We start from the raw sequence: 25,053 nt of genomic DNA on the forward strand, positions 1-25,053 counted from the left end.
AGGTCTTTTTTCCCATGACAATGTTCAATTATGAATGTGTTATGTTTGATAATGCTCAATAAAATTGTGCCTGGGTTGTTCATAAATGAATTTAATTATGTGGTCAAGGTTGTCACATACATGACCAGGTATCCCTATGTGGTATAGGTTGTTCCGGATCATTTAGTACCAAATCAATAAGTAAAATTCTGTCACCTTACAATAAATTTGGACTATACAGCTACTTATATACTGAGTTTGGGCCATGAAAATCAAACCTATACAGCTACTAGTTTTTTAGTTACATTGAAGTAACATAAAATATATGAGCAGCATCACAGTAAAAGGGACCTTTAATAAGGCGCTTGTGACCAATTTGGATCCAGATCAGCCTGTGCATAAAAGCGCAGAATGATGCGGATCCAAACTTTCGCTATTTAGTCAGGGAAACCAAAGATTCCAATATGATTCCAATATCAGAGGGTGGGGATTTTTGTTCATGACTCTTTGTCAATTTGTTTCTCATTAAACATGATTTTATATATTTATTTTAATATATTGGGCTCTTAAAGGGATCTTTTTACGCTTTGGTAAATTGACAAAATTGAAAAAAGTTGTTTCAGATTCGTAAGTTTTCGTTTTAGTTATGATATTTGTGAGGAAACAGTAATACTGAACATTAACCATGCTCTAATATAGCCATTATATGCATCTTTTGACGATTTTAAAACCTAAAAATTATAAAGCGTTGCAACGCGAAACGATTGAATAATTTGGAGAGTTCTGTTTTTGTCGTTAAATTTTGTGAAACTACGAAGATTGCTTATATAAGGTATAAAATACGTCAGGAATGTGTACTCGGCGGAATAGCTCAGTAAGCTAAAGCGTTTTTACTTCAGGACGCTGGCAGGACTCCAGGGGTCACTGGTTCGAAACCTGCTCCGGGCAATGTTCTTTTCCTTTTTTTATTTTTTTTCTTGATTTTTTACTGGAGCTTTTATGATCCAATGTTTACATTTATCAATATAAAGCATTTAATGAATACGTTAAAAAATGCCAAAATCTGTGAAAAGGCCCCTTTAAAAAAATATATATATACTATCCAGGGTACGTTACTTCCATCTGTGTTGAAGATAGCAACTTGATATTTGGCATGGGTGTGTATCTCATGGAGCTGCACATTTTGAGTGGTGAAAGGTCAAGGTCATAACCACGTATGAACAACATGAATCTAAATATTGCTGTTCAAGCAAATGAGTAAAATCCTAAAAACATGTATGTTTAACAGTTTTACATTAAAACATGATATTAAAATACCAATCTAATAAAAACGCCTAAACATTTTTTTCTGAAATATCCGGCATGTTAATACTAACACTATGTTGTATGCATCATACAAATTCCAACTTTAATAACAATTTTTTTACATAAATATTATAGATCTCACGAAAAGAAAGTTGAATAACGAATTATTTGCTGTACAAACAAGGTGTCACAAATGAAACTACTGTTTAACAAACGTACGCCATAAAGTGCCTGATCTGGTTCTGCAGTGTCACGGGGCCCGGATGGATATTTCTGGTCTCGTGTATCACGTTCAGGGACCACGTGTCAAGGTAGACTACTCTGTCGTGAAGACTTTCAAACTCCTGCTGTAATATTTCTATGTAGACCAAAGTCAACGTATTATCAAACCAGTGAGTGTCGTCGAAGCAATAATTGGGGCCTTTGACGAAGAATAATGCCTTTGGTTTTAAGGTCAAGAATTCTTTAATGCTACTCACAAGTCTGCGAGTTCTATCTCTGAACACGGATATGGGGAAAGATTGAAAATGAGCATGGAAAGCGAACACAAATATTAACTTGTCACCAGTTATGCTACTTTTACTCAGTATTTGAAGTTCAGAATATACTGAAGTTATACCGCGAAAAGGCACTACTGGATTTGTGAAAGGCATTGCGTGCTTTAAATATGTCACATTTATATCAAAGCTTGAAAACGTTTTGCGCCAGTGGTAGGTGTTGTTTTCACCAAATCGCCTAAGATTTACGCTAGGCCTTGTTTCCAATACCACGTTCACAAAGAATTCCGCATACTGTCTGGCAGTAGAATCCCCGAAGAAATACATGTATTTTCCTTTTAAACAACTCCTGTAAGTGTTGTTCTGATGTTCTATGTACGACTTGCAATTGAATAAACTCCACGTGTTATTCATCCAAAATCCGTTAATATTATTAGTTATGTTTTTCCAAGTTAATCCTTTTTGCATCTGTTTACATAAAGGCTTTTCTATATACAAATCGTGTGTATTCGCTGGAGCTTCAATATTAGCAACCGCATTAATATGTTCAACTGATGGAACGTATACTTTCAGTGGGTTGTTAGCTTTGACCACGCCATCAAACGAACCCGCATTGAATGATTGAATGTGCTCACAGCTCAACTCTTTTGGGCGTGGGTGGGCACAGAACCACGGCAATCCATCGTTGATCGAGGTATAGTTGCATACACGTGTGTGATTCACCATCATTTCACTCGGCAAGCACACTGTGAAGTCGGTTTCGTTTTTATAAAGAAATTTCCCACCAATTCCCCACACGTTTTTCATCGAAAACACAGATGTTCCGTATGTGTCCATAGTTCGCAGTCTTAAACAGGTGTTTTCTATTTTTGCCGCATTCTTGACCCTAATAACAGTCGTTCCGGCCCAAGGAATTCTAATCCGGACGCTGTACGTTCCATTGTCATGGTCATGCATGTGACTGGCCAATTTGCCGTCTCCTTTGATTTGCTGAGAAAGAACTATCATCATGTCACCACCAGCAGCTTTGGACTCATTTTCAGCATTAGCAGTCTTAACAATCACATGGAAATGCTTGTCATGTTCACTGCCAGTTGGTATCACCGACAGTTGTGAATATTTTGCACTTGTTACTGATGAATGTATGCTTTTAGTATTTACTCCTTTGCATTTTGTGTTTAACTGAAATGTTCTTTGACCAAGAAAAGCTCTTCTGTTGGTATGATGTTCGAGATTTTTTAATATGTTTGAATTTAAACGTAATTTATCCTTTTGATATGACGATTTGCTATTAATGTATAAATATTGTACATACATTAGGTATAATGCTATGAAAACAAGTATCGCTGAAGCAACTCTTGTAGACTTGAAGGACATAAAACTCTGGCTTCTGGAAATATATGTCGCCATCTTGGATATTTTCATTTATGGAAAAGAAGATACTATTCCACGATAAATCGTACAATTCCGCATCCGATTTTCCACGTTAACTTTCCTCGACATTAGCTCTGAAAATGGAAATGTTAACACCATTAAATTGTTTGAAGTCAATAACATGTATGCCATTTTTCTATCAAACTACGAGCAATCGTTTGTAAGAAAGTCTCCACCACACCGTACACCGATATCGGAATATGAACTGAAATGTAAATAAATGGCATGTTAGTGGTGAATCTGAAAACCCCAAACCAATAGTCAATACACATGTAGTCTGAAAAGGTCATCATCGATCTTTATTGTTAGTATTTCCATGATATTTAACAGTTGGCTAAATAAACGTTTAAGGCAAACTAAATAAAGTACACTGAGTGTGTTCCAATGCGTAAAATGTATGTACAAGTAAATATAACCTTACCGTAATAATGTATAGTTTGTTACTAGTTTTTTTTAATTGTAATTTTCTTCAAAATAGAAAGGTACTCTTCCATTCTCATAATTATGTGGAGTTGCATAGTTATCAACAACTTAATACATTATAAAGATATTTTATTGTTCCTTCATTAAGTCTTAATAAATGTTTATGTGTTTTGTCAAACGAATTTTTTTTATAAGTGTTCATGGTATAATGCAGGTTAGCAAATATAGATTTCTTGTTAATATTATGTCAGTGTCAAGGTAGTGTGTGTATATACAGCCCACATATGTACATGTATGTGTAAGAATAATCAATTAGTGAGTTCTAAGTCGTATGTTTACAGCCAGTTTAGAATATACTAATTGTGTACCTGTTGATTGTCTATGGAACGCCTTCACGTCGTATAATACCAAAACGTGTGATATTACGTCAATCTGATTGTGCATGAATGCCTGTGACCATTATATATATGCATAATCACAATATATAAATACATAATTTGAATATAAACAGATAAAGCATTAATATATAAACATTTAATTTTCTTATATATAGACAAAATGTAAAAATATACAGATACGAATGTATTATAATTTATACACAGATAATCTTCCATTGTATAAAGGCATTACTTCTTTATATGAAGGCAAAAGATCTTTATATGAACATAAATCATTATGCAATAATGATAACGAATATTTGTTCATTATATATAGGCATAACTTGTTTATATAAAGGTAAAATACCTTTATATAAAAATAAATCGTAATTATATAAACACATATCGTCTTAATATGCAGATAAAATTTGAAAAATACTTTAAAAATCTTAAAATTAATTTATGTAAATATGTAATCTCAACACGTAAAGATAAATTTATAGTACAGAAAGATTTTAATGTTTTGTATTATCCTAAATAGTTGTTTTATTAAGATAATTACGTTATTACATAAATCCATACTAAGTTAAGATGCTTATGAACATCGAAATAAATTACATTAATACAAAATTTCGTAAGCAATATATATAATCTTAATGAATAAAAAGATAGCATTAAATATACGAAGCTTTTATTACACACTGGAAAAAATATGTTTTGCATCATTTCACAACAATGGATATGGATTTGATACTTGGGCGACTTGGAGTGAAAGAAGGAGTGATACGGCGCTTCAGACAGGAGAAGATAACAACGGACATCATATCACTTATGTCACTGTACGACTGTAATTGCTTGGGTGTAAATGACAAAACAACTATCATGAAAATGCGTGTTAAATGTGTTTTGTTACCGGAGTAATCCGTGGTAAAATAATACTAATTTATGTTCATATAAAGATCTTTTGCCTTTATATAAAGAAGTAATGCCTTTATATAATGGACGGTTGTATATCTATATATAAGAAAATGATATCTTTATATATTAATGCTTTATCTGTATATATTCAAAATATGTATTTATATATTGTTATTATGCATATATATAATGGTCACAGGCATTCATATAAAGATCTTTTGCCTTCATATAAAGAAGTAATGCCTTTATATAATGCACGGTTATATATCTATACATAAGACAATTATATCTTTATTTATTAATGCTTTATCTGTATATATTCAAATATGTATTTATATATTTTTATTATGCATTTATATATAATGGTTACATGCAGTCATATAAAGATCTTTTGCCATCATATAAAGAAGTAATGCCTTTATATAATGGAAGATTATCTGTATATAATACATTCATATCTGTATATTTTTTACATTTGATCTATATATATAAGAAAGTCATATCTTTATATATTAATGCTTTATACGTATATATTTTAATTATGTATTTATATATTGTGATTATGCATATATATATAATGGTTACAGGCATTCATGCGCAGTCAGATTGGCGTAATATCACAAGTTTTAGTATTATAAGACAGTCAAGGCGTTCCATAATTTACGGTCTCAAAACATTTAAGAAGCATATAAACATACAGTCATCTCTAAATTGTTGGTTGCTAAAATTTATACTGTTACAAGGTGTATGTAACGTAAAATACACGCACCTCACAATAGTTTAATGTCCGTTTGTTCAAGTATTGTAATAAACCTAACGCACTTAATAACCCATCATGCAATGTTGTGTTGTTTAAACAGTTCCCATACACTGAAACGAGACACTCATCTTCCACAAACCATTTGATAATCACTTCTGTAATGTTTCTGTATGCTTAGCTCTTGTACATACTGTTAAGTACAAGTCTTATTGTGTGGCTGTTTATCTAAGCGTTAAATGCATTGAAATACATGTAATGCAAAATGTATTCAAATTACTTCCACACTTTTATTGCAAATAAAGCTGTCACATGCGGACCATACAACGTGAATTTTCTAGTTGTTAATGATGTTATGCGACATTAAGAACGACTCATAGGATAAGTGTGTTCATAACTGGAGCATTATTCATCTTTCTCTTTTTAATCATGAAATGAAAGTTGCCGCCATAAAAAGTGACATCTGAAACCATTTCGTCAAAATTAGGGCGAGAACCAGAACGTAACAACTCCACTTTTCATCAACAATCACTCTTTTCACTTTCTGCAGGTTATTCAAATGCTCTTCAATTTGCATGTTTCCCTTGAATCCTATCATGTATACAACATACTGTATCAGACAGAACCCAGGTGCACTACATTCTCATCAACAAATGTGATGTGATGAATTGAAAATTAAAAGTTGTGAAAGGTGGTGACAATTGCCTGCTTAGTGAAATTATTATGTCGCCAAATGAGTTTCATACACCAGAAATCTCATTCAATATCTATGTGATAATCTTAGTGAAAACCAACAGACATGAATTAACAAATATAGCCTCAGATTGACATTGATGGAAAATGAAAAACTGAACATTTACCATGAGAAAATCAATAACTTAACCCAATTATGCCTAGCGTCTTGAAAAAAGGGCATTGGCAGGGTCTGCGCTGTTTGCTTAAAGGAATTTATGTAAAAAAAATCTAAATATAGAAATAAATATACTAGACATCCCTTATTTTGGAAATAAATTGATCCAATTTAGAAGGATTGGAGAGTCCACTAGGCATAAATGGGTTAATGGCAGAAAGCCACTCGTCGCACGATCATGCTGAGGCAATCCTGTTTGCTAAACCAAATTTGCTTCGGTGGATCATTGAGTCCTGTTCTGAGAAAACTGGGCATAATGCATGTGCGTAAAGTGTCGTTCCTAATAAGCCTGTGCGGACTGCACACTTTCCGCTTTTTTTTTATTTTACGTTTCAAGGAAGTCCCTCCTTACCGAAAATAAAGTTAAGGCGGAAAATGTCGTTCCTGAGCCTGTGCGAACTGCACAGGCTAATCTGGGACGACACTTTACGCACATGCATTAAGCCCAGTTGTCTCAGAACACGACTTAATTTATTGCAATAACCGATACTATCCTTTCTATGAAATACAACCAGGTTTATCGATACAAGAACGAGAAAAGAAAGATGCGAGTCAATCTAGCCAGAGAACATCGTCATTTAAAGAATCTTTGCGAGAATCAAGAAGATGATTCTCACTCGATGAAGAAAATAGAGTCTGCAAAGATTACTGGAGCTTAGGGTCATATCCACGTCAGAAGGACTTTGTTTGCCTAAAAATAAGACATGATGGGTCGAGTCGTAAAAGGAAACACTAATCAAAACGTAGTGCTTGATTAATAGTATATCGCCTAGATGAAAAACTTGTTTTCAAAGCTTTCTTTCAGAGGATGTTCTAGTCTAGTATACCTGAAGTAAATAAATTTTACAAAGCGTCCTCTACAAAACCGCAAAAGTAAATGGTTTAATATTTATGACTAACATCGTGCGGTTGTACTATACAACGTTTGTTCAAATACTTTGTTTTAATCTTCTTATCTGAGACTTTTGGGTAAGATGTATGATGTTTAGTTTTTTACATCGTATGGTGGTCCCCTACCTAGTTTATTTGAATCAAACTCCTGTGATTAAAATCGGCCGCCCTAGGGATTACTTTCTTTCCTAGTATGTAAAACTTTTTTTTAATCTTCTTCGCTGGAACCTTACGGTCCAGAGGTTTGTTATTAGACATGTAATTTCAAATCGAATATATATATATATATATATATATATATATATATATATATATATTTGATAGTGAACTTTTTTTCCGAGAAGTAGATTATTCGTTGTTTTTTTATTATGATTATTTTTAATTTTAAATTATATTTTTACTCATTTTTATCGTAGTCACACGCGAACCACCTGTACACATAATTAAGTAGTCATCATAATATTGTTTTGCGGCTTGTTGTTGTTTTGAACTGTGATACCTGATTTTTACTTTAGAAGTATAAGCTATCTTTTATTATTCTGCAGTCATGAAACTATTTCGCTCCTATCATTAATTTTGCATACTTCGAATCCTCACTGCCGAAATGAAGGCAATTATGGAATTTTTGCTCATTGGCCCATTCTAAGGGAAATAACTAGCACCAAACGTAGCTGAACTCAGTTGTCTGTCATCTGAAGCAGGTGCAGTGAAGACTCCCGCAAGATGGCGCATGTGACGTCATAGGCGCGCGCTGTTCAAGATTGTTTACAACGGATCCCATTAAGCGTTTATTGAGGTAAAATACGCGTCTATTCATGGTGCTTTTATCATGTTAGACGAATTCTTTTAATGTAAAATTTTAGCGTAACTTAAACACATGCTTTTTACAATGCTCTTGCAAAAATGTATTGCAAACTATGTTTAATTGAACAAAGAAATGCCACATGCGAAACGGTCACGCGCTAATTAACGGGAGCTGTCAAATTGTAAACATTGCAGATTTAAGGCCTAAATACGCTATATTATCATTAATGCATGTACAAATCCATATCATAGTACACAAACCCAAATGCATGTTTATTATTGTGAAATCCAACGATTGCTAATGGCTTAATTTATTTCGTGGTCGCGAAAATAGGTTGCGTAGACGTCTAATTGTCAACACTAGATGTGTATATTTTCCTTGAGTGCCATTTGGTTTGGCTCAGGGCAATTTGCGAATAGTTTTTTTAAGTAAATTGAAATGATTTAAATAGTTAAATGTTTCGTGAAATACTTATTTGATTGGTTGAATTTAAAAGAAAGCAATAACTGTCCAGGATACATGTTTATTTAAGTTGCTTGCCAAATAAGCAAGGATGGTTAAACTTCCATGTGTTGTACATATGGCTGCATTCTATTCTTGTTATGATTATCATGAATAAAAATGTGCCAAAATAAAAATAACCCACAAGCACTCATTATGATTTGAAAAAAATAATCATAGCATACACATAGTTGCAATAATTCAACTCTCACTTTTATAACCAAGAGCCAGCATAGCAAAAATCATCAAAGGCGCTGGGAGAACGTTTATATGGACTAAGCGTACACATACAAATTTAGTAGTATTCCATCTGTCCGTATCCGCAAAACCGCATCCGCAAACAAATAGAACAAGTTGCAATACTCTGCGCTTATTCCATACATCCACATATTCACACGCGCAATAGGCGTCGCAAAAGAACGCTCAAGCACGGAGTGTATATTGATAGGAGATGAATCGAGTATTTGACCCTTACTGTAGTAAATTCAATCTTATGCAAATACTATTCATCCGATTTTATTGGATTATACGTTATATTGTTGCTTATTAATTCCTCTTTCAAAAAAATATAACTTTTAGTATATTCCTGTTGTTATTAATGGATTTATAGCGAGTTTAACACAAGAAATACACAGTTTATGTTTTACCACCGCGCGTTTTAACGTGTTGTGGCTATCAATCTTTTACGATAAGCGTACAGCGAAGCGCCGAGGTTATACATTTTGATGTACCCACTCACGTCTTTTGTTAAATTAGAGTTTCATTTCTCGGCCGATTTTGACAAATTATATATCATTAGAAAGCTTACGTTACATAGTAAAAGGATATATAAATATATATTAAGTTTTTCTTCTGATTTCCACAGCCCGGCGAGTTATAACTTTAACTTTTTCAAATATCATACCGTTTTGGAGTTTTAGAATCTATATTTACGGTTGACATGTTCGTACTTAATACCAATTTGTAGCGTTTATATTTGGAGTTCAGTTTTTAAAATTACATCTTGCTTAGGAGAATAGAATTCTGTATACGATAGCATAAAAAATTGTTTAAAAACGAAAGTAATTAAGAAATGAAGGCAGAAGAAAGTAGCGCGCGTTCCTAATGCACTGAACTGGCGATTATGCTTTTGTTTAGAAACCGCCCATTGAATTTTCTTTGCCATGATTATTATATTTTTTATGGAATATATTGTAGTATTTTGTTCACGAAACATATCAATAAAGCTTATTATAAATGAATCTTAATAAATTAACGATTTCAGCTCTTGTTTATAACACAGAAAGGGTGTTAAATTTATGATGAAACAGCGTATATAGCCGACCCTCTCAATATTATTCAGCTTTGCATGCATACTTGAAATAAAATGGGTGTCAAAAACATTCATCGTTTGCTGTTTGTTATCAACGAGGTAATTATGTATAATTATATAAAATGTTATTTACCTTAAATTATCAATTTATTCAAGATTCTTGAAAATCACGGTCGGTGTTACGCGGGTCATTTCGTATTTTGACATCAGGTCATCATGTCCAACTATTCAAAATCAGATTTTTTTATACTGGGACGATGACGGCTTAGATTTAGACAGGCAGACAGATAGTTTATTCAGACTTATACAACAGTACATCGTCTTCAACTCAAATATATAAATTATTTTTAGACGAATTGTTAGGTGATTACACATATAGGAGTGATGATTCTGAGAATGTTGCCATGTTTCTTATCCGTGTAATCTAGAGTCCGTGGTTTGAGCATTTTTATCGCGGTGTTCAATAAAAGATATCTCAATAATCTTGTTTATTGATAGATCTGTGGTTTTATTGCCCCTGTGTTCAGCACAAACCAATTATCTCGTTATGATCAGATACTGTGCCGACCAATACTAAATAACACTATGGTGTCGTACGCCACAGCAGGGACCTATACTTGTATATTGGTCCCTAACCACAGGTGGTAATGCTTGTCAGTTTACACTTTTTATGATACCTCCATGTCTTCTCGTGGTATTGGTGGTCATTTCTTGGAGTAATGTAACGCCAAATACTCAATTTTGCGTTTATAAGATATGTAGCGTATTGAAAACATTTAAAGTCATCTGCCCATACAGATTGCCATAAACTAAATACTGTATAGATGTAAGACAGCTTAATCATAATAATTATTAGTGCTTAATACCTATACATGTACATTTTAAACATTTAAAAAATCTAATACTTAACATTTAACGTATTTAGCGGGTACCGGTAATAAAACTCCGTCATTTCGTAGTCCTATAAAGAGTGTATGGTAGTGTACGGAACAACATGATTAAAAACAGCATTCTCATTTGACCACAACGGGGTTAAATAATCTTTCTGAAAAATACAAATAATACAGAGTGATAATTTAGAATTCTATATTTTTATAACTCTGATAACTTATACAGATATTTCAATATACATGCATAGACAGTTGACCGTTATTTTAAAGAATCTTTAAAAAAAAAAAATTTATTGATAATTTATGGTTAATAACCTTTCATATAATTTTACATAATTACCTTTTTGATAATAAACAACAAACGATGAATGTTTTGACACCCATTATATTTTAAGCAGGGATCATATTTTCCCGCAACCCCAATCGGTCCGGATTAAAATGGGGGAAAAAGTATCCGAAAAGTTTACATCCGAAATCATGAAAAATACGTTATTATATATACCATTGCTTTTGCCATTCACTTAATACACGTAATAAACGTACAAGTTAAATTCCATTTGGCATTTGTTTTAAACGGAACATACGAGTTTTCTCAATTGTTTTTATCATTTGCTATATCATTGTTTTTTCGTTTGTCGTTTTCAACAGACATTTTATTCATCGTTGTCAACTATTATAAAGCTGCGTAAGTTGTAAACGATGTTTTAAATCGTTGTCGACTTGATAATAGCTTACAAACATGCTTGGAAATAAACACATCTGTGCGGATGTTGGCTACTGACAACAACAAAACCAAATAATTGTTTTTTACTTTTATCTCTGATATTATCAAATTAATCACCGTTCAAAGTGATAACAATACATTTATAAAACATAACAAAACAACGCAATAGTAATCGTGTGCTTAATACATATATACATAAATACAAATAAATATTTAGGACTAGGCAACAGGATATAGTACAATCATACATGAACGTCATTAATAATGAGATAAGATAAAGATAAGATTTATTTCTACTAGTTTTTATATAATTTAAAAATGTTGTGCATGAAGCCGCTGACCTGCATCTATACGTAGATCTAAAAAACTGCCATAAAATTTGCGAGCATAAAACTAAAAAGAAACGAAAACAAAATGTGGTAACGCTAAGAAAGTGGGTAAAAACAAATTATTTAAGTATCAGATCGAATCAATTTCGGAGTGAACTGGTCAGCAGCTTCCTCACAATAAAAGGTTGCAAGTACATATATGCATTTCAGCACAAGCAACAGGCAATACAAAATATTTAAACAATAAAACTCAGCAAGATAATGTTGACATGCGATACAAAAGCACAAAATGTTTAAAAAACGCAAAAAGCACCAAAAGCACAAAAAGCATGGACAAATAATGAATAGCAAATGTACACAATCCTGTCATTGTCTGCACATCTTCAACACGATGAACAATATGGGATTACATGTTTATTAACTTATCAAGCTTCTTGTTGTTGCAAAATATTTGCCGATTCTTCACTGAACGCCACTTCTGGTAAATAACCTCGGGCTCGAACGCAGACAAGTCAGGGCCATTGATGGCAACGCGCATTAAATTGTCAAGATTTTCCAAACCCATTCTGCATCTTAGACAAGTTTTTATGAGGTTTTGAGCTGAAAACCCACGTTCACAGTCTACTGTACTGACAGGGAGCACCCTGCAGATGGCAAGAAGCCCCGTCATGTTTGGGAACTTTGCCCACATCTCTTCTTGAGACAGTATTTTGTCAGCAAGCCCCTCGAATGATGACACTTTGAGGTCGAACATGTAATTTTTGAACAGAGAAAATTCTTGGAGGGCTCCCTCTTCACAAACAGGCGGCGATTTGCCACCGATCTCTTTTCCGAAATGCTTCAAAAGCACAGAGATTTGCTTATTGCCATAATCGGCCTTGTCTTTAGTGGAGCTTGGCCGGGTAGAACAGCATCATTGCTTCCCATATTTCAATTTTTGGGAAACGCTCCTGAATGCTGTTCAACAGTATTTCTGCAAACTCCGATTACGCAACAGGCAGTCGTGTGTCTTTGTGGGATTGTTTTATTAACACCCCATGAAACGTCTCTTGCGTCTCTTATGTTGTCAAAAATTCACGCAGGTTTGGTCCATAGGAAGGTTTCTCAACCAAATACTGCTGTTCAATGGAACAACATGCAGTTCGGATAGTACCAGTAAGTTGACTGTATGAAAGCTTCTCTAACTGCAATGCCTTTGAAACCAAAGCAAGTTCCGACATGATGTCAGAAAAGAAGTGTGTCAGAAATAGAAACTTGTATGTTCTGCAAACTTGAAACAATGACAATGCCATGACATCATCATCGGAATCGCTTTCCATTGACTTCAAAAGCCAGTGCAGTGTTTTTCTCACAGTCGTTACACTGTTAGCAAAACTTAACCAGCGAACTTGGTGCACAGCTGTAGGTTTGACTTGTGGGTCTTCAAGAACATCTTGCCAAACTTTCAAATGCTCAAGTCTTTTACTCGATCGACAAAAAAACGAGTAAAGTGAATGAAGCAGGCCTTCGTAATATGCGACTTCTTTCACAGACTTCGCTGCATCAAGGCTACTCAATGCCAGTCTGTGGGCAGCACAATGCATGTCAAGCATGAATGGGTTGTCCGATTTCAAGCGAACAGACACACCATTTTGTTTTCCGGTCATGACTGCGGCCCCATCAGAGCTAAACCCATACACACGTTCTAGGTTTATGCCACGGGCCTTGAGAACACCCACAAGCAAGTTGTGTACCACGCCAAAATCTGCAGCACTGAGTTTTATCAACGTAAGGAAACTAGTGTGCATGTCTCCATCGTGCAAATAGGTCACATACACAATCAAGTGTTTCTCCAAACCAATGTCTGTGCTCTCGTCAATCATGATACCGAGAGCAGGGCTACTTTTCACTTTTTGTAACAAGGTGTTGTCTATGTGGTTTGATATTATCTGTATGAACTCCACGCAAGCATTTGCATCATGGTACAAAGATCTTGTAACAGGCGTGTCATTGCTGACTTGTAACTCGCAAAGTATTGGATACTTTTCGATAGGCATGTTTGACTTAGCAACTGTAAACGCTGTGCGAATCAATCTACAGACCGCCAGTCTTATGTTGTCAGCATTTTTGCACATACTTTTGTCAACAGACGACATCCTTTGTGCTAACATGTCTGATTCCATTTGCATGGACGTTTTGTGACCACTACTATTCTCGTGGTCTTTCAATATAGATTTGCGAAAGTTGGTAGAACCTGACGTAAATTTGGACAGGTTGTTGTGTTTTACGCACATAGAGCACAACATGGCTCCATTGTCATACTGTAGCCAACTAAATTTGCCCAGCCAACTAGATGTGAAATTTTTACTTTCACTACTACTGTCATGCCTTGCCTTTTTGGAACCATGCGCAGGGGACTTGTCCCGCTTGGGCTTTGATAATGAGTTGGCACTTACAACAGCCGAATCTGTACCATTGCCACACCCGCTAGAGAGAATTTCGGAATTCGAATCGACAATTCTAGACACGTTTATGCAACTTTCATTTTTTAGTTGCAGACTAATCGGTTGCTCAAGCCGACAGTCTGTTTGAGAATCCGGTTTGCCAGACCGGTTCTCATGTGAACTTGGGTCGCTACTCCCAGTCACTGAATATGCACGTAACACCGGTTCGCTACTCCGGTTTTCATTCGGTTTCAATTGAGTTTGCAGGTTTTTTTTCCCACTTTTTGGGAAGATAGCCCATGGCTTTGGAATTGGGAATTTTATCGGCATTTTCATGAAATTGGGAAAATAATGTATTCCAAACGAAAAGTCCACTGATTAATAAGGGAAATACTAAATTTGATATAAGTCTTTATAATCATTCAAATTAAAAGAACAAAATCATATAATACTTTGTTAGATGTAATTGATTTAAAATTGAGATAAATTAGACACTTCTTTCTAAAAAAAAAAAAAAAAATTTTTTTTTGGGAAATTGGGAATTTTTTGCCACATTTTGGGAAGTATACTTTTTATACGCCCGTATAAAATACGGGACGTATTATGTGAAACCCCTTGGCGGGCGGGCGGGCGGGCGGCGGGCGGAAGGCATCACTTTGTCCGGACTCTAATTCAAATTGTATTCATCCGATCTTCACCAAACTTGGTCAGCAGTTGCATCTAGTTGATATCTAGGCCAAGTTCGAATATGGGTCATGCCGGGTCAAAAACTAGGTCATAGGGTCAATTAGTGCATTTTCAAAGGGGCCACTTTGTCCGGACTCTATTTCAAATTGTATTCATCCGATCTTCACCAAACTTGGTCAGCAGTTGCATCTAGTTGATATATAGGCCAAGTTCGAATATGGGTCATGCCGGGTCAAAAACTAGGTCATAGGGTCAATTAGTGCATTTTCAACGGCGCCACTTTGTCCGGACTCTAATTCAAATTGTATAAATCTTATCTTCACCAAACTTGGTCAGTAGTTGCATCTAGTTGATATCTAGGCCAAGTTCGAATATGGGTCATGCCAGGTAAAAAACTAGGTCATAGGGTCAATTAGTCCATTTTCAACAGCGCCACTTTGTCCGGACTCTTATTCAAATTGTATTCATCCGATCTTTACCAAACTTGGTCAGTAGTTGCATCTAGTTGATATCTAGGTCAAGTTCGAATATGGGTCATGTCGGGTCAAGAACTAGGTCATAGGGTCAATTAGTGCATTTTCAACGGCGCCACTTTGTCCGGACTCTAATTCAAATTGTATTCATCCGAACACTTATTGATATCAATGCATATATATGAATATATCAGTTATATAAGTTGTTGTTGTTTTTTTTGCTTATTTCCAAAACAAATACATCAATCATCAGTGTATCATCTCCAATGGCACACGAATCGGGCGTATATTGCTCCGTCATGCGGCGCTCTTGTTGGGATTGGGAACATAACAGAATTTCGGCTATAAAATCGAGCCAAAAAAATCCCTGGTTTGTAACCACGCAACAATCTTGCGTTGTGCCATTTTTCAATGAAAATGATGAAAAATCTAAGATTTAAGGTCTATAAGTAATATCTTGGTGTGATAAACATACACATCAGTAAACAAATAGATAACTTATTCGCGCATATGAGCTACAAACATTTCTTTTTAATGCAATTACAATCGTAACAAATTGTTTTGTTTCACATTCACGTCAATTAACATCAAAGACCGATTATATACCAGTGCGCGCTGTCACCTTAGCCTCTATACCAATAATAACTATCAATAGACGCACAATGATACCGATAATCGATCGATATGTACATCACAGGCCTTAAGTCTCTTTAAATGTTTTGCGGTTTTTGCAGTTTGAGAAATTTTCAAACACCCTCATTAATTTCGGACGCGTCTTTAATCCCCTATTCATAAGTTTGTTATTCTTGGTCGGACGTGCAATAAACCGGTCCAGACCCGTTTAGAGACTGGACTGCAGCGATTGATTTATCAGTTTATCACACCTAATCGAGATAAGACTGTCATTAGGGTGTGCGTTGACGTGTATATTGTGTAACTTGCAATCGATTTTATGGGAATTTTAGCAAACAGAATCGGACCGACTGTTTGGGATTTTCAATTGGTCTTTCATGACCCCAATCGGTCTAGGACCGACAAAACCGAAACAAATATGATCCCTGAATTGAAGTATGCAAAGCCGAAAAATATCAAGAGGGTCCGCTATATACGCTGTTTCATCATAAAATTAACACCCTTTCTGTGTTAAAATCAAGAGCTGAAATCGTTAATTTATTAAGCTTCATTAATACTTAGGTTTATTGATATGTCTCTAGAACAAAATATTTCAATATATTCCATAAAAAATATAATAATTATGGCAAAGGAAATTCAATGGCCGGTATCTAAACAAAAGCATAATCGCCAAGACCGTAGCATCAGTTCGGTTCATTAGGATCTCGCTACTTTTTTTCGCCTTCATTTCTTACTTGCTTTCATTTTTAAACCATTTTTTTCTTCTATCATATACAGAATTATTTTCTCCTAAGCAAGATGTTATTTTTAAAACTGAACTCCAAATATAAACGCTACAAATCGGTATAAAGTACGAACATGTCAACCGTAAATCTAGATTCTAAAACTCCAAAACGGTATGATATTTGCAAAAGTTAAAGTTATAACTCGCCGGGCTGCCGGAATCAGAAGAAAAACTTAATATATATTTATATATCTGAAAACTACGTAATGTAAGCTTTCTAATGATACATAATTTGTCAAAATCGGCCAAGAAATAAAACTTTAATTTAACAAAATACGTGAGTGGGTACATCAAATGTATAACCTCGGCGCTTCGATAAAAGATCGATAGTTACGACACGGTCACGTGACTTAAACACAACAAGATATTTGGCGTAACGGTCCCGTTTCTTATCCGTGTAATCTAGAGTCTGTGGCTCAAGTGAGCATTCTAATGCGGATGCGGACAAGATACGGATGGCATTTAGCACGATGAGGGGGCTGTCATCTAAAAAATCAACTGAAAAACTAAGCGAATTCTTGAAAAATTACCCGGAATTATACAACCAACGCAGTTCTGCATATCGGGACTCGGATTTCACTTCAAATGTTTGGAAAAGCATAGCCAAGGCACTAGAAGAAAATGTTTCAGGTAGTTACCATTTGTATTCTTTTACAAACAAAATGATGATTTGTATCTTATATCTACTGAAATTCACGCTTGTCCTTCATTATAATCATCTCAATTGTAAATTTCAGTTTTATCCATATAATAAAAGAAAGATACGTTCGACGTATGCGGATAAATGGAATATAGCTTCTGTATTATGATTTTGCGGATACGGATGCAGATACAGATGCGGATAGATGGAATACTAGCCTTAATGTCATAATTGATATATCACCAACATGCATTTTCTAAAATCGCCACAAACACCATTATGTTTTGCAGTGACCTGTACGTGCAACTAATCAAATGGTCATCATGCCTCAATTACAGTCTACACTATGCGCTTGTGTTGCACGTCAACATTAACTCATTTGCCTACCTTTCACTAGGGCCTTTAAGCACAGGGTAGTGCAGGGGTTAATTTGCCCTATAACGCTTGCAAAACTAGGTAACCTAGCAATGAATTGATAAATGAGATGACAAAGCAGTGGTTTTTTTCAGTTAGGGGGGAAAGGGGTCGGGTCCCCTGAGGGAGATAAAATTCGCGCGTAAAAGGGGAAATTTCAATGCTTAACAGTACACAATCAAGTTTTAACACTATAATTTACCATACATAGATAGAAAAACATTATTCCAAAATATATACGGCAAAACAACATGTTTTTTTTATCCAATATACACATTGTAAAGTTGCAATCTCGTATGTGATTGTGTGTAAATGCTCTTGCAACAATTGGCCATTGATAATACAATTGCATATAATACACTGATCAAGTTTGTATGCCTTTTCAACAATGTTGAAGTTTGTACAGGCAATATAATTCTACCAAAATCGTCCTCATTCTGTCCCTTGTGTTTAAACCATTTCTGAGAACATCTAAAATGCGTGATTTAAAAGAATTCTGTGTTTCACCTACCATTAAAGTTAAAACAGATTTTTTATCAATTTTTTTCTGATAGCTTTTGCTGTTGTACGACATGGTGGAATACATACGTTTTGCAGTAGATGTCGTTATAGTGAACTACGTACGGTTTGCGGTAAAGGAGTAAAGGCTTAAAGAAAGTAAACCAGCAGATGCGGCAGTTCAGGAAAATTATAGTAACGAAAGACATAATTAAATGAGGTATTGATTAAAATTGAATAACACTTCCGAGAGTAGAGCTATAACAATTCAGTTCGATGCATCGAAAAACCGGTTCAATGCCGCTGATTCGCTTTTCGATACCAATACGGCCAATTTCGATTTGATTCACTGCAATCCCAACTGATCCGCATTTTAAACCTTACTTTCCAAATCCGTCGTCTAAAGTTCTTGTCATTTGTAATACCTCTTGTGATTGGTCAATAGCCAATGTGGCATCCAATGAATGAATGAGTAACATGCTGAGCATTACATCAGTCGGTAAAAAGGCTTCTGCAACCACGCCGAAAGATGCACCGTAAAAATTTAAATCAAAAGTATGGGAACCTTTCGGGTTTCGAGAAGGTTCTGATGCAAAGGCAACTTGCAAACGTGTTGTGTTGACGTAAGTTACCCATATGGTTTGTTTACTAAACTGTGTGCAATCTGGTAACATTTGGGGGGAGCATATAGTCGCCACTTCGTCTGTCCGTCAGTGTGTCCGTCCGTGCAAAATTTTTGTCCGGGCTATTTCTCAGCAACTACCGGTAATGACTGGAATTCAATGAAACTTTATGGGAAGCTTCACTACCAAGAGGAGATGTGCATATTATCAGCGGGTTCTGGTCGGATGAATTTTCACAGTTATGGCCCTTTTAAAATTTTCCATTAACTGTTCATATAGTGTAATTTTTGTCCGGGCTATTTCTCAGCAACTAATGACCGCAATTCAATGAAACTCTTTGGGAAGCTTCACTACCAAGAGGAGATGTGCATATTATAAGCGGGTTCTGGTCGGATGATTTTTCACAGAGTTATGGCCCTTTGAAATTTTCCATTAACTGTACATATAGTGCAATTCTTGTCCGGGCTATTTCTCAGCAACTAATGACTGCAATTCAATGAAACTTTATGGGAAGCTTCACTACCAAGAGGAGATGTGCATATTATCAGCCGTTTCTGGTTGGATGATTTTTCACAGAGTTATGGCCCTTTGAAATTTTCTAAAAAAATGTCTTGTCCCCCCAACTACTGTGCCCTCAAGACGATTCCTTTTATCGGAATATATAGTGCAATATTGTGACAAAAAAAAACTTTGGGGAGCATCACCCGTCTCCGACGCTTTCTTGTTTTTTCCTGTTAAAAACGTGATACATTGCGCATTTTATGCTATTTGAGAATAATTGAAAAGGAAGTTTTGTTCAATAAATTTGTTACTTATAAAACAATGTTGCGTTTTTAAATTTCATTAAAAAAATAAACTTTTTAAATGTACAACTTAATAAGTTAATAACAAATACCAAACATATTATATCATGCTCTGGACAAACCAAACATGAAATAGTTTGCAAAATAAGCAGCAAATAGTTTAATTTGAATCGAATCGAAAATAATCGAATCGGACCATATGGTATCGATATCGAATCGAATGATGGATGAATCGTAACAGCTCTATCTGGGGAATTGTTCAAATGTTTTGGGGAAAAATATATACTCTAGAGATGGGGGAATGGGGCCGAATAACGCTGAATATTTCATTTAAAAAAAACACTTCAAAGGTTTGCAAATGTTGCATAATTCCCATGAAGGGACTAGGTAGTTGCAGTATCTGAAAAAAACAACACTGAGCAGATAATTTCAAAGGGCCCTGGGACTCTGATGCCAAAATTCCAATTCCAGCACCATGGCGAGAGATTCTCAAATTGGAAAGCACTGAATGCAGACCCAATTGTGGGATGGGGGAATTTCCATCAAACATGGGTTAACTTAACCACGTGACGCTATTTGAGAGCTTAGAGCACTGTAATTATTTAGTAATTACGCAAAATCAACGACTGAATTTTTAATGTTACATGTACCTCCTTTCAGAAAAGTTTGCGAAAGTGAAAGCAAATTTCTGAGATACGCGTGTTTCGTTAAATTTTACCGAGTACACTTCATTGCGGATCGCGATATAACTTGTCAGGTCATTTATGCATGTGACCTATAATATGAATGCATAGTTTGGCAATCTCAAAACACGTTATTTACCTATATATTGCACTATGTGTTATGACCATTGGTGTAACAAAAAACATTATTTAATTGAAGTATTTTCAAATGCCTATCATTAAACGTGCTATCCGAAATCATTTCCAGATTTCATTATTCACAGAAAGTTAAGAAAATTCTAGCAACAAAGAAAAATTTCTCTGTATTTCATGTTCAGATGAAAATCATGCGAAAATTTGACTTCATGTTCAACATCACGTTATTCTCCCTAGTGGAAAGCGTGGATTTTAATATTTGATTGCTGATGAATAAAAACTTCGAAGCGCAGAGGCAATTTGAAAATAGCTTTGTGAAAACAGCATAAAACCAGAACAGCCTGCAAATAACTCGCAGTCTGTTCAGGTTTTATGCTGTTTGCTGCTCATCAGTATTATCTAAGGGTTGGAGATGAAGCCTTTTAAACTTGAATCTAGTAAGAAAGGTATTTAATTAATAACTTTCTAAGGGACCACAAATGCGTCAAAATATGTTTCTACGTGGTAAACAGTTAAATACACCACTTTGTCTGTCTGATAACAAATGTCATGCTGCACATGAGTGAACATGAGCCAGTGACACATTTAAGTGCTCATTTAAAAGCCTGCCAGTACTTATGTTAACCAATAGAACATGGTTCATCTGCAGGTGTTAGATAACTTTGGGCAGGTGTATTGCTCAATGACATGTTCATGAAGGAATGTTTAAAAGGTATCTAAAGTGAATTTCATAACTGTTACCATACATTTTCATAAATAACATGGCAACTGTGTGTATCAGTTTTAAACATATTAAAATTGATGTTAGAAAGCATTATTCAAATATTTCCGTTAAAACTGCAAATGGAGGGCAATGCTATTATTTTGTCTAAGTCTAAAGGTAGTTAAAATTTTCTGTAACAAATTAATAATAACTCTTAAATTCAGTTTACCCAGTACCTAGTAAGAATTTAATAGGACAAGTTATAACTAACCTGTTGCATCGTAAAAAAATGAATTCCCATCAAAAGTAGCTCCACAAGGTACCAATATAGTTAATCAGTATAATTGTGTGGTTGTTTAACCAATATAATATAAATAAAGTTGCCTTTAAAAGGCTTAATTGCCAACAACTTGTTGTTATAAATATTGGGCAACATGCAAACACCGGCTAGCTACTGTGGCCAAAAACGTCTGGGAACCCTCTCAGACAGGTAAGGAATTCAGTTAAGGGCCATAATTTGTGTGCTTTACTCACTAATCAATTCTTAATTTAAGTATCATGCCCTTGTTCAGACTTCATCATTAATAGATTTATAATCTGATGACCGAAGCCATGATTATTATGTCTGATTTTATAGCCTAATGACCCTTAGGAATTAATTTTATAAGCCCTTGTGATGGTTGGTAAAATAGTGGCCAATAACATATACTCCCACATTGTGGAAGCAGTAAAAGCCTTATAATCATTGGTTGTAAACAATTTGTGTTTTTTTGATTACAAGAAAAGATGTCTCACCATTCAATGATCAAAGTTTACAGGCTGAATCAATATCATTCAATTAATATAATTAGCATTTAATGATTTTTTGGTGTTGAAATCTGTTTAAAGAGATCTTAGTATTTAAATGTTAGTCTTATACAATTAGTGTCCGTATGCAATAACATTAATAGCACCAATATTCATCTTAATACATGAGGGTATATTTTATCTAGTTATTATATTAATTTTATATACTGATTGAAATCCAACCATGTTTCCTTATCATTGATTTTTAGAAAATATGCTTTTTGACTCTTTAGTAGTCGCAGTAATGAAACACAAGGTATTAAAACCTAACAAAATCTGACAGACTCAAAGATGTGAGCCATTGAGTCAGTGTTGGCTCTTGACATTTTGTAATAAAGTAAAGACCTTAATTGTTTAAATCAAAGCAATCAAGTATAATTACAAAGGTTTGTTCAAATGTTTTGTATAGAGAACTAAAAAACAATGGCTTGTAATGCCAGATATTTAATTCTTAGTCATTTTCAAAAAGGGCACTTGTTTTTCTGTCCAGTGGATGTCCAGATGTGTTTGCGTTGTGTTTGCGTTGTAAAGATGTATATCTCGTTGTGAACTGATAGGCAGTGTATGTGGAAGATTGAAATTCTGATTACATTTGAGTAGAAAGTGCCCAACAGTTGAGATCACTAACTGTAATAGACTAATTGGACTTGATGATTTTGTGGTATTCATGTTGCATGATTTAAAATTAGGAAATGGAACGCGTCTGACATGTAAATTAGTGGAAGATGACAGCCTGTGAAAGTGTTGATTTATTATTTTGGTTTTGTATTATGAATGAGTCGCTTATTCGTGGTTAAATAAATTGCAAATAGTGCATGCATTGGCTTAAACATTATGCCCCCGGTAGGGTGGCATAGCAGTTGAACTGTCCGTTAGTCAGTCTGTCTGTCCGTCTGTCCGAAAACTTTAACATTGGCCTTAACTTTTGCAATATTGAAGATAGCAACTTGATATTTGGCATGTATGTGTATCTCATGAAGCTGCACATTTTGAGTGGTGAAAGGTCAAGGTAAAAATTCAAAAAATAAAATCCAAGGGCAGGGGTGTGAAAGTTCAGCGGATCGGGTTGTCCGGGTTCCGTGATTTGCGTAAATTCGAAAAAATGGGTGAAAGTACAACCGAATCCGCGGGTGTATTTCATAAGCGGCCCGAAAAATCTGCGGCCTGCGCATATTACACTGGTATTCTGTCTAAGCATTTTTTTAAACGAGCGATGTCATTTGCTGTTGTTTCCCAATCTTCCAATTAAAATCAGTCTTTAAAATGTGTTTCATATTTCTTTGCCGATTCGATTGCAAACGACAACTTTGTGAAGCTTTAATTAAGACGAACGAACAAATCTGACAAAATCTCGGAGATTTAACAATTATTGAAAAACAAATTTAAATGGGAAAGGGAAGAAACAGCAGTGGATATAAATCAGAAAGTGATACCACTTTCTGTATGGGTACGGAAGATCAACTGTCTTGGTAAGGCTGAAGTCATATTCTATTCATGTGAAAAAATATTGAGCTATGTAAACGGTAAACTGTTGTAAATTGTTGTTAGTTGAACACTGTAACATTGTTGACCTTATGTAGAATTTAAAGGCATTGGGCTCAAACGAAAGATTGCGTCAACGTTCACAGGTATCGGAACTCTCATTGATTTTGATCACAATTGATACTGGTGACTTTGCATAACATGTTAAGTGATTTTAAAATGATTTTCATAAAAAAATCTTGTTGATAAGTTTAAGATGGTGTTTATTTAAAAATCTGTTTTAAGGTTTGTCATTGCGTAATGCACGCAATTCGGGTAGTCAAAATCAGGCTACAGAATTTTCCTACCCTCAGACTTCACCCCAATCACACCCCTGAAGGGAAGTAATAAGCTTTAAAAGGGAGATAATTTCTAAACCTGCCAAATGATATATTGAAAATTTATTTCAGAGCGGCGAAATAGGAGGCATTGTGTTTTCAGGTCGGACCTCAAAGACCTCGTGAAGAGGCCGGTAGGACCTGTAAATAAACTCTGATTTAAAAAAAAAAAAAAGGCATTGTGTTTCTGACAAACACGTCTCTTGTTTAGAATATTTCTGCTCAAATGTTCCAACTTGAAAATATTTTTGCCTAAAATGTAACACAAAACAATATTAAATCAATTCAAAACCAGATTATTGACATCAGGCCCAGCTCTGCTATGTGCTATTGTCTAATTCACATATATGAATATAAGGGAGGTTCAAATTTCAGAGAATTCTTGAACAATTTTGCATGTATTGAGACATGTTGAAGACTTTAGTTGGTGAGTTATAATATTATTTTTCGCACATGCAAAAGTCTTTCATGCGGAAAAACTCCTGAAGTAAAGTGCTGTCAAAAATTAATTCATTGTAACTTTATCATGATTATCAAAGCTTTATGGGGATTTGAGTATCAAATGTCCCCTTGCTCAGGGATTACATTTCAGTTAACCACATTGCTTCCTTCTTGGATGACCATAGAGGATGGACGTTTTTGAATAACTGGACCACTATTGAAATTGAATAGCTATCAATTTAAAAAAACTTTTCAGACTTTTTTGTGAAGCTTTCAAGTGTGAAATATTTGAGACGTTTTGATTTTTTTTATTGGTACTAGAATTGATTGCGTGTCGAAGCGAGATGAATTTCTGG

The 25,053-nt window shown here is 34.8% G+C and overlaps 2 protein-coding genes across 2 annotated transcripts in view; one reads left to right on the forward strand and one right to left on the reverse strand.

Moving 5' to 3' along the window:
- Window positions 1–1,461: 1,461 nt before the first annotated feature.
- Window positions 1,462–14,088, reverse strand: LOC127839553 (NXPE family member 3-like). Its single transcript, XM_052367942.1, has 3 exons — window positions 13,582–14,088; window positions 12,665–12,890; window positions 1,462–2,914 (listed from the first exon to the last, which is right to left on the reverse strand). The coding sequence occupies exons 1-3, from the start codon at window positions 14,086–14,088 to the stop codon at window positions 1,491–1,493; spliced, it is 2,157 nt and encodes a 718-aa protein (XP_052223902.1). The 3' UTR covers window positions 1,462–1,490.
- The window catches only part of LOC127837448 (uncharacterized), a 169,251-nt gene continuing 152,402 nt past the window's right edge, over window positions 8,205–25,053 (forward strand). Inside the window, exon 1 of the mRNA XM_052364569.1 lies at window positions 8,205–8,287. The gene's annotated coding sequence lies outside the window, so the exon portion shown is untranslated. The remainder of the gene's footprint in view (window positions 8,288–25,053) is intronic.

This window comes from Dreissena polymorpha, chromosome 7 (assembly GCF_020536995.1).
Source record: "Dreissena polymorpha isolate Duluth1 chromosome 7, UMN_Dpol_1.0, whole genome shotgun sequence".
Taxonomy (NCBI): domain Eukaryota; kingdom Metazoa; phylum Mollusca; class Bivalvia; order Myida; family Dreissenidae; genus Dreissena; species Dreissena polymorpha.